At 32.7% G+C, this 17,223-nt stretch overlaps 1 protein-coding gene across 5 annotated transcripts; it reads left to right on the top strand.

Moving 5' to 3' along the window:
- On the top strand, positions 9,227 to 16,311 carry LOC109726195. Of its 5 annotated transcripts, none has more exons than XM_020255677.1 (4): positions 9,233 to 9,525; positions 9,789 to 9,975; positions 10,838 to 11,858; positions 16,034 to 16,311. In XM_020255677.1, the coding sequence occupies exons 2-4, from the start codon at positions 9,911 to 9,913 to the stop codon at positions 16,052 to 16,054; spliced, it is 1,107 nt and encodes a 368-aa protein (XP_020111266.1). In that variant the 5' UTR covers positions 9,233 to 9,525; positions 9,789 to 9,910; the 3' UTR covers positions 16,055 to 16,311. The 5 variants fall into 5 exon arrangements, with proteins under 5 accessions (XP_020111265.1, XP_020111266.1, XP_020111267.1 ...); XM_020255678.1 differs by having other exon boundaries at positions 9,746 to 9,975; XM_020255679.1 differs by lacking the exon at positions 9,233 to 9,525 and adding an exon at positions 9,549 to 9,699.

Here is a 17,223-nt window from a genome sequence, read left to right as displayed (position 1 = left end):
TTGGATACGGTGAATCATTTACCGTGTCCAATACAAAAACTTTGTATTGAACACGGTGAATGGTTCACCGTGTTCAACTTAACCATTTGGCCCGGCCCCGCCGGCGTGGCGCTGACGTGGCGCTTGCGTGGCGGGGTCAGGGCCATTTTTGCAAATAAATTTTTCACAGGGCCAATTTTACAAAAAAAATTTGTAAGGGGGCTATTTGCAAAAAAAGCCCTTTTTCTATTCATTTGCGTTTCTTCTTGAGGATTGATAATTATATCTTGTTGTACAACAGTGATTCGCTTTATAGGATCAGGCACTGGCTGCACTCTGGAAATAGCAATGTACACATAAATAAGAATAGATACCGAAGGAATGGAAAATAAAGTAAATTTGTATAAATTTTTATGTTTATAGTGACAAACCTATTCCAAAATTCCAAAACTTCATGGATTTTAAAGTTAAGGTAAATATTTGAAGCCGAACATGCCAATAAATACATCTTATCTAAAATTTGCACAACAGAAAGCACCAATTAATGTCATTCAGTGTTGCTATTTTCGAGCTGTACAAGTAATCATACACCACATTAGTCGAATTAAGCATACAAATAAATAAATATAAAAATTAATTTAAGTGACTGGCGAAATCTGGGTAAGCGACTGGTGTTTTTAATTTGCAAAATTTTAGAAAACAAAGGTTATCAGAATTTGAAATTCAGATCAAATAGGAATTATAAATTTATAAAGTATTTTATCTTCCAGCAAATAAGAAATAAAAATTTAAGTCTATGGTAACTAGCTATATAGTGTAATTCGTTTGCGAGATTCAGAGACACCGACAACGCAAAACAGAACAGAGACACCCGAAGGTGCATATATAGAATGAAGTGCTCGAAAGCGCAAATATAGAACAGAGGCGCGTATAGGCACAGGCAACCGAAGACGCAATACAGAGATGAAGCTAGCTTCTATAACAGAATACATTTCGACATGACCAACATTAGCATGATAGAATACCAAGATACATTAGAATTTAAAATGATTATCCGGTCACTAATTTACAGAACATATTATCAAATTTTAAATTTTTTCTGCTAGAAGAACCTTTCAATCACAGTTGAAACTCAGTTTATAGAAATATTTAATATACATTTAACCCTTAATTTTAAAATTTACAAAATCAAGATTTTCGCCCAATCAAAATATTTTTCTAAATTATTTCACAAAAACTAACAGATGTCTGGTCGCGTACCTTCAAATAATCAAAGTATTGATTGGTCAAATACCACAAATCAAATTATCGACAGAACCCTTCAAAGATGGTGAAGAAAAGATGGCGATCAAGGTGCCGTTGATGGTGAATGAAAAGAGCGTCGATAGTGATCATGAAGCACGACGGTGGCCAACAACGGCAGCAACAATTTCAGAGGACGAATGAAGATTGAGAGTTCGAGTGCGCGTGCGCGCGTGAGAGCGAGAGATAAAAAAAAGTATGGAGCAGATCAAAAGAGAGAAAAAATTAAAAGGCGGCTGGGCTCTCCACGTAGGAGAAAAGAGAGAGACACGGGCAAAAATTAATTAGAGTTAATATGCACAAAATACAACCTAGCCCCTCTACTAATTTAAATTACCAAAAAGTTTACATTTCAAAATAAAGGAATCTAAACAAATAAGAGAAATGATTTGGTACTTTAAAAAAAAAAAATAAAAAAGATCTTAACCGTTGATTAATAGAGGGTAAAAATATAATTTTAATACTTAGCAGGTAAAATGATTGTTTTATTCAAGGTTAGTTTGGTAATTAAACAATACAACATTTAAAGAAACTTTTAATTGAGGTCCTAAATTTACGCATTAATTAGCACTAATTTAGGAAATTAATTAATTAACCAAATTTATGCAATTATTAGGCATTAATTTAGGCATCTACTTTAAATGTTTTAGTGTTTCTAAAATTATGCATTAATTTAAATTATAGGAATTTTAGAAATAGTTTTATTTCTAAATACGATGAATTTAAATTTTAAATATTAAATATTTAAAATTTAAAAGTGTAATTAAAATTAGAGGAATTTTATATTACTATTTAAAAAAATTGTAATGTTGGTAAATATTTTAATTCAACATATTTAATATGTTTAAGAAACTTTTAAATTCCTATAGTTTAGACATTAATTTTGTATCACTTATTTAAAAAATTTTGAATGTAGGTTAAAAAATTTATAATTTAAATGTATTTAATATGTTAAAAAAAATTTAGAGTTGTTCTACTTTAGACATTAATTTTGTATGACTATTTAAAAACATTTGTAATGTTGGTAAATATTTAAATTTAACATATTTAATACGTTTAACAAAATTATGAATTCATCTTAGTCATTAATTTTGTATACTAATTTTAAAAAATTAAATGTGGGCAAATATTTAAATTCAACATATTTAATATGTTTAAAAAAATTTAAGAATTTTTCTAATTTAGATACTAATTCTTTATCACTATTTAAAAAATTTAATGTAGATAATTGATTAGAAATATAGGGTAAGGGTATAATTCAAATTTATTTTTATAATAGAATTGTATAGACAAAATTAATTCAAATTTTGGTAGTAAAAATTGATTTTTTTAAATAATAAGATCATGTATTGTAATTTAAAATATAAACCGAAAACAAAATAAATTTAAAGTTGAGAACCTAAAAAGTATAGAGAAATCTTCAATAAATCTAAATAATATAGTGCAATTTAAACTTATTATTAAATAAATGTATATTGTATAATTTAAATTTAAAGTTTATAATAAATTTCTATCCTAGAGTTTTACTAGAGTAAAGAAAATTTATATTGAACAGATCTAGGATATTTGTATATTTTATCAATTTGATCAATCTAATTAATTTAATTTATTAAATTGATTTTGATTCTTACCTTTAAAATTTTTCAGTTTTTAGTTGATTTTTTAATATTTTGTTATTTTATCTTTCGGTTTATAATTAGCTTCTTAACTTTTATTATTCATTTTAATTAAATTAGTATAAATAATTTAAAAATTAGATTGAACTGATTGATTTGACTGATCAGACTTTAACTTATTCTATCAAGAATCTGATTTTAACCTATTGAACCAAATATTGTTTTCTGATCCATTAGCCATTGCATAAACAAAATTAATATCCTACAATATGATAAAATTTGAAAATTCTCATATCGAACTAGAAAAAAATTAACTAACAAATTAAATCACAAATAATCTAAATTTCATTCTTATTTTATTAAAAAAAGATTTAGAAAGCAATAGGTATGGAAATAAATTTTAATGCATAGTTTCTTAAAATTAAATTCATTTGTAATATTAAACAAATAAACAAAGAGAAAAGAAAAATTAAAAGATTATATTGTCATTTGAAAATTTCCTTATATGAAATGTCAAATTATGAAAAGAAAGATAGAGAGAGAAAAAGAAAATAAAGAGAAAATAAAAATTTTAAAAATATAGTAAAAATAAAATGACTAAATTGCCCATGTATTAAAAGACAAAAATACCCTTTTTTGAGATACTTGGTAATCGGTACCTCTCCCAAAGTGACCTGCTATTGTAAGTCACAATTTTTAAAAAACTAAATTTGAGCCGTTGAATACGCGTGAATGAACGGTAAAAAAAAAAAAAAAAATTATAGAAGTATTACTCAACAAATAATTATTAAGTCTGGAGTATTACATATTGTGCAAGGATTATATATAAAAATCTACTTTTTTAGAGGTAAAATATAAAATGAATAGAATTACAAACTTTTTATGGCCAAGTAATAAATAGAAACAATATGTTTTATAAATATATATAGAGTTTAGAAACTGTATAGTGATCAAAATAAAATTTGGCCACAAATTAAAATACACAAAACTATATATATATATATATTATATATAATAACTATATTATATATATATATATATATATATATATATATATATAATATATTATATATATATATAGAGTTCGGCTGCTATGCTATTAATAGCACGAAGCACTTGGGTGTACAATTGTTTCCGCCGGTTAGATCTACCCTTTTTATAATTTTCACCGTTAGATCATACTATTCAACCAACCACCACTCAACCCTAGGGGGCCACATCATCCTAACCGTACATCTCTTAATCCATGGTCAAAAATTTGGCCGGCGTAGGGTCCCAACGGGCGGGTGCCGCCACCCGGCCCCTGCCTTCGCTCTCGCCTGCGCCCTACCGCACGGGGGAACCGGGCCCTCAACCCCCCCACCTGCGTCACCGAAAAAGCGGGCGGGGGGGGCCCCCCCCCCCCCCCCCCCCCCCCCCCCCCCCCCCCCCCCCCCCCCCCCCCCCCGGACCCCCCCCCCCCCCCCCCCCCCCCCCCCCCCCCCCCCCCCCCCCCCCCCCCCACCCCCCCCCCCCCCCCCCCCCCCCCCCCCCCCCCCCCCCCCCCCCCCCCCCCCCCCCCCCCCCAGCCCGCCGCATCAAGAAAATTTTTTTTTTTTTTTTTTGGGCGGCGCGCGCCGCGCGGCGGGCGGCGGGCGGCGGCGGGCGGCCGGACTATGGTGCTATTAATAGTATATTAGTCTAGTTCTATATATATATATATATATATATGGACAAAACTAAATTTCACAGTAAAATTAAAATTTTATTTGTGGCCATTCGAAAATTTTCTATTATATGCACAATACTATGTGAGGCAGATAGTACCAGATTTCGCCATAAAATTACAATACTATTTATGGCTGATGCTAAATTTTGCCATAATATATAATATATATATAACATTATATGTGGCCAAATAATAAATTTCGACATAATATATTCAACACTATTTATGGCCATTATTACTAAAATTCACAATAAATTTCATGATAATATTTATTTCTATCCTAAACTAATTTTTTGCACAAAAATTTACATATTTCGTCGTGATCATCATCTATATCTATGGCCATTTTGTAACCTTAATTTAATGCCGAATATCAGAACTTTTGTGGCAAATTGCTTGCAGAAATGCTCGAAACCTTTGGTAGCAAAAGAGTTTTGGCCATTTATGTGGGAACCTTTTACAATGGTTCTAATGTGGCGAAGCATCAACAAAATAATTTTTGCCGTAAAAAACCTTTTGTGACGAATTTTCATATTCTTGTGGCTATTCATTTTCATGTAGTTTTATCTTAGATTAAAAATTATTGCTCGTACCGAGTCAACCAACTTATATCATACATTATAAATTTATTATTTTTTCATCCATCTCGTATTTTAAATTTAGAAATCTAACTTCTGTTATATATGTAAAAAAAGATGTAAGTCAATAAGTGGTAAGGTTTAAATATGCGATGAGAAACTAGTTGATAATGCATGGTGACAATAATCTATCCTCTAATTATATATATATATATATATATATATATATATATATATATATATATATTATATAATATATATAGAGTTGAGCTAGAATGCTATTGATAGCAAACGGGCTTCGTTGCCACCATTTGTTTTCGATGATGGAGCCTTCAAATCGACGATCGGCATTGTTGTACATGTTCTATACCACTTGAAGTATCTAGAAATCAAATTTCAAATCTTTTCAACATATTTGCTTAATGATCAAGGGTTTCAAAATTTGTAATTTTAATAGTCGATATGAGGCGTTTTCTCGTTTAACGGTTGTAAAGTATTCCAAATCAATTGAATTTTTGTTTAGAAATTTCTTTAAACTATTTAAAACAAGATCTATACTTTTGATCTTGATTACAAGACTCCTATCCTCATTTTTTGAGAATATTCATTTTCAGCCGTTCATTTTGGTGTCCACTCGATGGAAGAGAACAATATCGAAAATGTATGAAATTTGAATTCTAAATACTTCAAATAGTATAGATAATGTTCAACGGTGTCATCATCAATTTGGAAGCTCCATCATCGAAAAACAAATGGGTGGCAAAAAGAGCCGATTTGCTATCGATAGTATTCTAGCTCCAACTCTATATATATATATTATATATATATATATTAATATATATATATATATATAATTTATATATATATATATATAGAGTCCAGCTATGGTGCTTGTAAAAGTACCAGTACTTGGTGCTTGTAAGTTTTTTACCGTTAGATCTACTTCTCGGATCATTTTCAACCATTAGATTATACTATTCAACCAACCACCCACTCAACGCTAGGGGGTCCACATCATTCTAACCGCATATCTCTTAATTCAATGGCTAAAAATTTACAAGCACTAATAACTTAGTACTTTTAACAGCATAGGAAGCTCAATTCTATATATATATATATATATAGGGTCCGGCTACTATACTATTATGAGTATATCGCCCTCGTACTGATAAGTCGTTTTCGACGATAGAGCTTCGAATCGACGATCCACATCGTTAAACGTTATTTACAATATTTAAAACTTCTAGAAATCAAATTTATAATTTTTCGACATCATTTACCTCACGATCAAGAGGTCACAAAATTTATAATTTTTAACCGCCGGTATGAGATACTTGCTAGTTTAACGGTTTGTAAAAGAAATTGAAATTTGTTGAATATTTGATAGAAAATTCTATTCACTACCTAGATAAAGATCAATAACTATGATCTTGAATTGAAGAATCCGATCATCCATTTTTGGGACGTCGTTCGATTTTGATCGTTCATTTTATGCCCGCTAGATGGACTTTATTATGATTTTGAAAATTTACTAAATTTATTTTCTAAAAGTTTTCAAATACTCTAGATTCATATTTAACGGAGTGGATCGCCGATTCGGAAGCTCCATCATCGAAAACAACTTATGAGTACGAGGGCTTCAATACTGATAATAGTATGGTAGCCATGGCCTATATATATATATATTATATATATATAGGCTACTGTGCTATTAGGAGCACAATAGTCCTTGTGCTCTTAATTTTATAATTATTCATCAATTTGGTAGATGGTTAAGGTGAGAGAGAAGAGAAATTGCGAGAGAAATTTAAGAAGAGAGAAATTGAGACATCCAATTTCTTCTCAATTTTTGCATTTCGTACAATGGGATATAGCTCGAGTCTTTTTTTTTTTTTTTACTCTCTTTTCGTATAAGATCAATATAAGACTAATAATTCAAGAATTCAAGAAGAATATCGGAAAAAAAAAAGAAACAAACTTTGGGGCAGTTGACGGCACAATCACGTAATTTTAGAATCCAGTGGAATCTTCATAATGGTAGTAGCTATGTTTGATAAAACTTTTTTTTTTTTTTTTTTTTTTTTTTTTTTTTCAGAGGCCGGGTTGCTTCAACTTGTAGCTTAGTTCATATCCTAAATGAATTAAGCGGTAGAACTCACCGACTTATTGACAATTGATCATACAAAACACCTAATTAGAGTCACCCAATTAATGCTACAACTTATCTTTCAGAAAATTGTTCTTTTTGTTTATTCTGAGTCAAAGTATACATGTGGTTCAACATCAGGATTATTCATATACTGGTTTTAAAATCTAGATGCACCCATGCATATACTTGTCCAGTTAAAATTAAAGAGGCAGCTACGAGAGTCAAATGATCATAAGTTGAATCCATCCTTGATTTTGGATATATATGAGACACCTATATATCTTGGGAATCAATGTGCTAGTGTATATATATATCTGACCAGAGTGTACAGTAGTGTATTCTTTTTGACCTTTCAGATGCCCCTGAGAGGATTAATTTGTAGCTAGCCTTTTAGGCTCCTCCTTATCCAAAAATGAAAAAAAAGAGAGTTAGATCCTTGACAACTGAGATCATCTTCATGCAGCATAAGGATTGGGTAGAACTACAATATCGCACTATCTCTGATGCTTGATGTATAAAAAAGAAATGACAATTTTATTCTGTTTATCCGTGTATTCGAGCCGCTGAATGCTATTTTCGTAGTGTTTGGAGTAAATTATTTTTACAACAAGTCTTGCTCGCCTACTTCTATGCAGTGTACTAGTATGACAAATTTGGTCATTATTGTGCCTTCTAATTATATCAACTACTGATCAGATCAGAAGGTTTGATTTTGCTGACGTACTGCAAACTGAAATGAACTTCCCTAATGCTAGAGTTAATTAAATCTCAGAAATGATGAGATCTTGAATTGCTTTGACAAGCTTTTTCTTATTAGTGTTTACTACGACTATATATATATATATATATATGGGCCTGAATTTGTCGATATATACAACTTCGAAATTAAGGATGCTGTACATATATATATATATATATAACCTTTTCAAATTTGTTTTATTGACTCTAAGCATGCATGCAATGCAAATATTGCTCTAGCTAGTCACTAATTCATGTTGCTAGGTGAACTGTGGATGAGCTATCTAAAGTACTGTATTGGTTGCTCCAATGCAGGTGCCACATGAATGAGTTTCATGCCATGTGATGATTAACCAAGTTAAGATTACTGAGCATTAAGAGGGTAGTCAACTTTTTCATCCTGAAAGAACTATGAAAGAATGAAATGAAGCACCTTTTAATTACCTGGGAAAAAAAACAAAGAAGAAAACAAAACACTTCAGGTTGTAGTCCAATATATATATATATATATATATATTTTCAGAATCAGAGTTACCACACTAGACTTGGCTGTCAGAGAAGGCAGCTAGTAAGCAAGATAAGATAAAACATTTCTCTGCTTCTACATTCAATGACTCAGAAAATACAAGCCTAAACCCTGGACTATGAAAGCTGCTAATGTAGTAGGAGATTGCTCTTCTCCTTGAGCTCCACATATTCCTCAGATAACAAAATAACCTCATTGATTGTTAATTTAATCCAAATGACAGCATTTCAGCGTACCGAGGTATCATCATATAACACTCGATTGATTGATCGACACTGCGAGCGATATCTGATATGTTCTAGAGTAGTGAGAACTTGGGGGGTACTCTATATACTGAAAATCTCTAGTGAGTATATATAACCTGACAAAAGCCTCTTCTTGCTCTCTTTGGACTGTGCCCTTCATTGCTGCTAATCTTGCAGTTAACAAGATTGGTTTCTTTGTCAAAAGTATGGGACTATATATATATGAGATGGCACTGCCTGAGTTTGCAAGTTCTCACAGGTTCACCCTCAACTGCTCCCCAAAAACTATTTTCCTCTCCCCTGAGTAGAGAAAAGAAATAAAGGCAGCATATATATATATATATATATATATATATATATATACATATATATATATATGGAATCCACTGTTAATTTACAGCATAGACCCACTCTTATTTTTTTTAAATTAATTATTTGCAGTTCACTGACACTTTCCTTGTCCTTATTATTGTTGGTTGGTTTCGCATTCCACCCCTCTTTTAATTGCTTGTTGCTTCCAATAAATTTAAAAAGAAAACCCAGAGAGGGTGGGGGGAGAGAGAGAGACCCAAATAAAACTCTCTCTCTCTCTCTCTCTCTCTCTCTCTCTCTCTCTTGTAAGTGTTGCAGAGAAGCAAGAATAATACCAAAAGCAGAAGCAGCAGCAGCAGCAGCAATAAGAAGGTTGGTTCATCTCATCTTATTATATTCATGGCCCTAGTATACATCATCCATTACAAGAAGATCCTGAACTCTCATATTATTCTCTTCTTCTTCTTCTTCTTCTTCTTCTTCTTCTTCTTCTTCTTTACATTCATGGTTATTTTTGAGTAATCTCCCCCTATAATATACCAGCAGGTACTGTCTCCTAACCCTAATCTACTCTTTTACTTTCCCATTTTAGCAACACATGTACACCCACTCATCTGTCACACCTCCCTTGCTAGATCTGTTCAAGGTTGATTGATCAGGATGCTGCTGCAGAAATAGCATATGATCTCTTGTTTCCAGCATTAATTGTTTCCTACATTCCATTTGGAGGTCTGACCACTTTGAACCCACAAAATTCATGGATTTCGCCGAATCCTCCTCCGCCGCCTCGCGGGTCTCCGGCTGCCACAGCTTCTCCATAAGGTGCTTGATGAAATGCTAATTCCTTTTCCTCAAAAATGTCCTCCCTTGCTCCACACTTTCCCTTCATCTCCTCCTTACCTGCTGCTTGTTTGGTTAATTAATGTTGGTTAAATGTCAGATCATTTTAGTTGGATTTTGATTGATTCTTGCACGCCGGCATCAAATTTTGGGATGGTGGTACCCAGACTTGCATGCTAGGCTTATATTTCATGTAGTTTAATTTTACATGGAAACTTAGTTCTTGCTGACCGAACATAAGATGAATTTTCTTAATTTCTTGGATAATATCTGAATGTCCATGATATTGAGATTTTGCTGTTATATGCTTGGAGATAATCCGTTTTTCTTAGTTAAATTTTGGAAGCATCAAAATGTTGTTATTACATTGATCAAAGCCAGAGTTGCATATTCGATCCCCACTAATAGTTAACTCGTCGATCTGTTCTTAAAGAACTGGATAAGTATCCATATATATATATATATATATATATATATATATATATATATATATATATATATATATNATATATATATATATATATATATATATATATATATATATATATATATATATATACCTTTAAACCTTAATATGTATCAGAGCCATTACAACTCCCAAGTGTTCTACAAATAAGAAATGATATATGGCTCTAATTGTGTACTTTAGTTCTACATTGCAACCGCCATCGATTAAGAGCAAATGATTATTTCACCTCTTGCACTCTCATGACATCAATTTTCTGAAAGAGGAGTGTTATTTTCTGAGTTCAGTAATCTATATATGCTTATGATATTAGGCGCAGGAATTCCTTCGAAATGGATGCTCAATACAGTATCTGACACTTTTAGCTTTTCTCTTCAGGGACTATGTCCGTGAAACTCGAAAGAATGGTGTCACTCATAACTGGCCATTTCCTCAACAATATCTTGAATTTTGTATGGCTCATGGAATTAGTGAAGTTCTTCCCCCTATCGAACCTCGCGGCTTAGAAACCTCCGCAGCTTACATAGGACATGTCAAGTTGCTTTCATTAGTTTCAGAAAAGAGTACTAGAGCTCCTGATTCTCCTGATCACAAGTCTGAAGATGGCAAAAAGACAGAAATAGAGCTAGTAAATATTCTAAATAAGGTGCAGCTTTTATCTCTTTCGGATGGCGTGAGTGCAAAAGATGATTCGTGTCATAACCAGGAGAATAAAACTACTGAAGCAGAGGCGGATAGAGGTCGCTTTGACCTCAGTATGATATCTAAAGTGTCTAGTCCTAAAGATTTAGAATCAACTCTGCTTGAAGAGGAGGCTCATCTACTACTAAAGATAAAGGATGCAAGGCCAGATAAGGAAGCTTTATCTTCACAGAAGTCCCTCCTGGAAAGTCATTATTTATCGGAAAGTGCTAGGAATGATTCGGTTCCAGATATCTTGTTTTGCTCTCAATTGGGTTCGAATCATAGTACCTTAACATCAAATGCAAACCTTGCTTTGCTCTCAATTGGGTCAAGACGTAAGCGCAGGAAGCGAAAACAGAAGCACAAGAAATGCTCTATGCAGGATATTTGCGCACGGGCAAAGCCCTTTACATTGGAAGAACTCGAAAGAAGAAATGGATTGACTCCTATTGCAGATTTAAGTACCACTCCTAGTAGATTTTCAAGTGGGAGAGAAGATAACATACTCTTAAAAGAGCAAAGCATAAGTGTGATCTATGGTGGCAAGAGTAATTTAAAAGATGCATCGATCTTGAGAAAGCACCCAAGGGATGAGAATTTGGCTCACGATCATTATGACTCTAAAAGGAGACAACTCATATCAAGGAAATCGCAGGGAAGCAAGATCAAGCAACAGAAGGGAAAGCTCATCTCCCTTATGGCTGGCAAAAGCAAGGTACTTTTCTTCTCCTGATCAGCGCTTATTTAAATTTATGTGTAAAATATGTTACTCATGCATTTCTTCACGGTGTATTATGCACGCTAAGATATTAGGTTTAAATTTTTTAATGTTATGCTCTCTATTCTCCAGAGTTAACAAATTGGTGTTCTTTAGTGAAGGTCCAGCCATTACTGAACAGTGTTTCTTCGCACATTACCTGTAGCTAGGAAATATTGCAGCATGTAAACTGTGTTACGTATATCTCATACTTAGAACTGTTGCATAAGTACTATTTGTGAATTCTTACTAAAGTCGAGACCATGTTGCTAGCATCATCAATGGAATATACATAGTTAAGACGACTCTCCATGACCCATTAAGTGGGCTATTATCGTAGTTAATAACATGATTTAGCTTTGCTAGCTCTTTTGCTGGATACTAATAGTTTTGGGTTGAGATCTTTGTGGCTCTAATTTGTACAACTTTCCTTTCTGTGCCTAAGTTTGGACATTGCGTATGCCAAAATGCTTAAGAACCTCGAGAAATTCAAACATCAATATATAACAGCAAACTCAAATTAAATATGATACATCCCAGTCAAAAAAAATTAAAATGGATGTATGGCAAAACTTATGGAGTTGCATTAATTTATACTTCCTGCCTCTGGTATTTGGAAGAATTTGATTCTTAAGGTTTTGCCCAAAATTATATGTTCAGCTACAGCATATGTCAAAAATGAAAAGGCTTCCAAATTATCAAACATATTCTTATATCTGGCTAGGAGTAGGTGCAAAATCCTGCCCATGGTAACACAAAAGGGAGGCTTGTTAGTAGTAGATCATGAAACACCACCAATGAAGTCTATTTCATGTTTTGTATTACATTTATATCTGTAATATATATCTTCATTAACTAAGAAGAAATTTATTAGAATTTCATTATTTCATGAAGAAAAGAACATTTTTCTGGCTTAGCTTTTGTAATATCCGGAGATTAATTCTTTTATCATGTAAGTTAAAATTAAGAAATAAGATACATAATCTTCTAGCTCTTTAGAGAATATGTTTCATCTGGAATTATCAGAAAATTATAAGGTTCACACCAATGACCAATCAAACTTCTTACATTTATTCTGAAAAGAGCATATTTTTTAAGAGTTTCCTTCAAAGGAAATTAGATTAATGTTACCTAAAGGCACCGATGACTTTTTGTTGATATTGATTAATATACCCGTTGAAGTTTGTAAAATTCTTGAAATTTTACAGTGTTGAGATATATCAATCATTCATTTTTCCTAAAATAAAAAAAAAACAAATAAATAAATGATATCAAGGGTTGTATCACTGTGTAATTAAGAAACAGCCTTCTAATAATATATGTGATCAGTAGCTTAAATAATGTAGATGTCTCTTGATTCATGCAATCAAAATTCTGAAGTAATAGGTAACAAAAGGTACTAAATAGATGTATATGTAACATCGGTTCACAAATGGTGCTCGATTCAATTCAGTCTTTTACTAATTTTAAAACGATGTATGCAGCTTCATTGATATACTAAATCAAATTCAACTCCTTTAGCTGTTAATTAATTGACTCAGGAAACAGTGGTGTCTTGTAGGTACAAATAATGAACATAGAATATTTCATGAATCAGTCCAATAAAATTTCAATAAAAATCTAAGAAGAGACAATATTAGAGGCTTAGCAAACAAAATAGCTAATGTGTTTCTCAAATCCAAGCCTTCTTAACACTTTTTGTACTTGAAAAACTTCTTCTTATCGATCAAAGGGAGTAAAGGGGGACAAAATGAAGAAAACTTTCATTCTACTCATGTTAATTAAATTAAACGGTAGAATTTAATGATAACGACCTAGATAGAAATATTCATCTAAGAAGGTGATTGATTACTTGTGCTCTATCCAAGCAAGCGTGGAATTCTAATAGGGCTTTTAATTCAACACTACTATATAATTTAATCATATATTTTCTGATTAGGCAGAAACATGAGTGCCCAATTATATTAACTTTGCATAAACATAAAATATCATTCGTACAAACCATATCGACCACTTCTTTCATGTGAAATGTGTTAAATATAAAAATGTTTAAACACCGTTCTCTAACAGCTTAAGCTTTTAGAGTACAACGGTTGTTTCACATGGTATCAGAGCAGGAGGTTCTGAGATCGAGTCACGCCAGGCTCCTAGCATATTAATTTCCTCCCATTTAATTCAAGTCCACGTCATGGGCCGATTAAAAAGTCTCGAGCCCAGACGTGAGGGGGAGTGTTAAATATAAAAATGTTTAAACACCGTTCTCTAACAGCTTAAGCTTTTAGAGTACAACGGTTGTTTCACAAAATGTGTACTATATATACACTATCAGATAGAATCCACTTACACGGACTAAACATTATAATCCTTAATTTGTAAGTTCAAAATATTGCAATGTAGAGAGATTAAGAAAATCTAAGGTGTGCGACGTCAATGTGTGCTCATTTAACAAGATATAATAAGTGATTATGTGGGGTCGTACATACTGAAAGTATGTACAATATATCAAAAGTTATAGAAGAGTCGCAATGCGAAGACGAACTAACGCCTAGAATAGAACTAAGATTCTTGATTAGGGCTGCCAGCAGGGTGTGGCATCAGCCGCTTATTTTTCTAAAATTATTTTTAATTAATTTCTTATGTTATAATTTAATTAGATTAACTTTAATTCTAATTTGTCTAATTATTTAGTTTTTTTCCTTATTCATTACCAACTAACTAATTGCAATGCATGAAGTTACGAATATGTATGGAAATCACACATCATATAACTAATATGTTATAAAATTTACTGAACTTTTTAATCATATTTGATTAAATTTGTGGAATTGTTACGAGCATTAAAACTAACATTCTGTATGTATAATTTGATTAATTCATATAGTATATATAATGTATATTTTTGAAATTGGAATGCTTCAATACGCCATAAATATTAACAACTTGACCTTAGTTATTAAAGGGTTTTACATAAAGCAACCTGTTGAACAGGTTACCAATTTGGATTAGTTATTTAATTTTGTTACTTACCAAATTAGATAATACCCAATCTGTTAAGTATCCAACTCAAAAAATATTGAATTTAAATTTAAATTTTGAATTTGGTATTGTAAAGTAAAATTTTTAATTTTGAAATTTAAATTAAACTTTTAAAATTTGAATTTAAATTGTACTTTTAATCTTAAAGCCAAATTTGAGTTTAAATTAGTACACTAGGCTTCTTCAAAAATTTTATTCTAAAATTAGACCGGTCAAAATTTAATTTGTAAATATAGTCTCCGGAGAAAAAAATACGTGAAAGCGGTGAATGGTTCACTGCATTCGTCAAATTTTTTACTGAGAGAGAAAGCGGTGAATGGTTTCTTGCTTTTAAAAAAGGTATACGATGAAAAAATGAGAGAGAGAGGGAGAGGGGAAAATAATAAAAGCGGTGAAGTTTTAAGAGGAGTTATGAAAGCGGTGAATGTTTCGCCATATTTAAATGCGGTGATTCATTCACCGCTTATATTATTTATTTTTTCAAAAATTCAATATAGCATATTAAAGGTCTATTTTTATAATTATTTTTTTGAAAGACTATTTTTGCAATTGTAAAAATTTGTAGAATCATTTATGAAAAAATTCTATTTGAGAAGTTTATAGCACCATTAGTTGGATAAAACCGGTGTTGTGGACCAAAACATTCCGCAAAGACCAAAATGCCTTCTAAATAGGTACCTGGTGAATGGTACCTATGCCTCAATAGTAGGTCATCTTTTAGAGTCATATTATATCTCAACCACTTATTTAGACAAATAAATGGTCAAGGTTTATATGGTGTATTGAAGCATTGCCCTGAAAATCTTGTTGGGGGCAAAATCATTCGCATCCTCTGCCATATTCGGGACATATCCATGCAGGTATCCGAGTTGGCGGGGAAATTGCCGTCGCTAGCACTACTCTTAATGATATATTTTGTTTTTTCTTTCCAGAAAGCATAATTGTATCGAGGTATAATTAGTTTCTTCTCATCATTGCTCACTTATCTAATTTAATTTGTTATACAAGTTGCAGGTCACAAAACAGTCTATATAGCACATCTTATCTTTAGTTAAATTGTATTGCAACAATAACTTATAATTGGAAATGCACTGCAGAAAGTACCTGTGACACAGTGAATGACTGGAAACTCAGTGATAGCATGGTGGAGATTATGGCTTTATATTCAGATTTCTTAAAAGTGCTTTTCTTGCGTGCTGCATATTAGTATATATAGTTCTGTCATAGAAATATGATATTTTGTAAGAAACTAAAGAGATTGGAGAGTGCTCATAGTTTCTTCTCTATTTATTGTAACTGACAATGTAATTAATTAATCTGCAAATTTTGCTCCATTCTATAAAAAATGTCAAAAGAAACTTGTTCCGACTGTTAATTGTTGTTGAATAGTACTGAGAATTTTTGTTCTATAACAAAAATTTGAAGTGCCCGGTATTCATCTTAGAAGTTGCCTTATTTATTGTGGTTGCCCCTCACTCACTTTATTTGTAGGTGAAGGCAAAAACCTAGACTTGAGGGAAAGCCATTTCCTTTATTTCTTTTAGAAATAAACTTATCTGAAAATTTGAATCAACTAAGATTCGAACTTGAAAATCAGCGATTGTCTGAGGAATAACGAATGGAACTGGCGCAAGATTCTGGGGGGTGTCAATATTAACAATCACGGATTAACTTCTAGCATCGCAGCACTTAAGGCAAGGATCGGCAACATCCGAATTGACCAGGGCCGTGACTGTGTGTACTGGCGTTGGAATCCGGCCGGACGTTTCTCAGTGAAGTCAACCTACGTGGCGTTATGTGACGGGGGGCATGAGGGACGCCCGTGCAACCAAGTTGTGGCGACTCCTTATACCCTTAAAAGTGAAAGTCTTCTGCTGGCTCATTCTCAAAAAAAGGCCCATAACTGCAGATAATCTACTTAAGAGAGGATGGACTGGAAACACGACCTGTGTACTGTGTGGGATGACAGAAGAAACCGTAGATCACCTTTTTACTCAGTGTGTATTTACTAGATTTCTAATGGCTTTGGCCTTGGAGAATTTACAGTCAACAGATTTGGGACATGACGTGATTTCGGTCTGGGATAAATGGACGAGTAGGAAAAGCTCACTTCCCTCAAGCTCCGGGATAGTAGGCTTAATATATTGCCTGCTGGTGGGTCACTTGGAAAATTAGAAATGGTGTGATTTTCAGAATGACTAAGCGTGACCCTTTTCTTGGAATCCGTAGGATTAATCTGCTGTTGTCTCAATGGGTGGAATTTCTCTCTGGACATCTGAAAGATTAA

Source organism: Ananas comosus, linkage group 21, assembly GCF_001540865.1.
Source record: "Ananas comosus cultivar F153 linkage group 21, ASM154086v1, whole genome shotgun sequence".
Classification (NCBI taxonomy): Eukaryota; Viridiplantae; Streptophyta; class Magnoliopsida; order Poales; family Bromeliaceae; genus Ananas; species Ananas comosus.
This window is presented reverse-complemented; position numbering and strand designations above follow the sequence as displayed.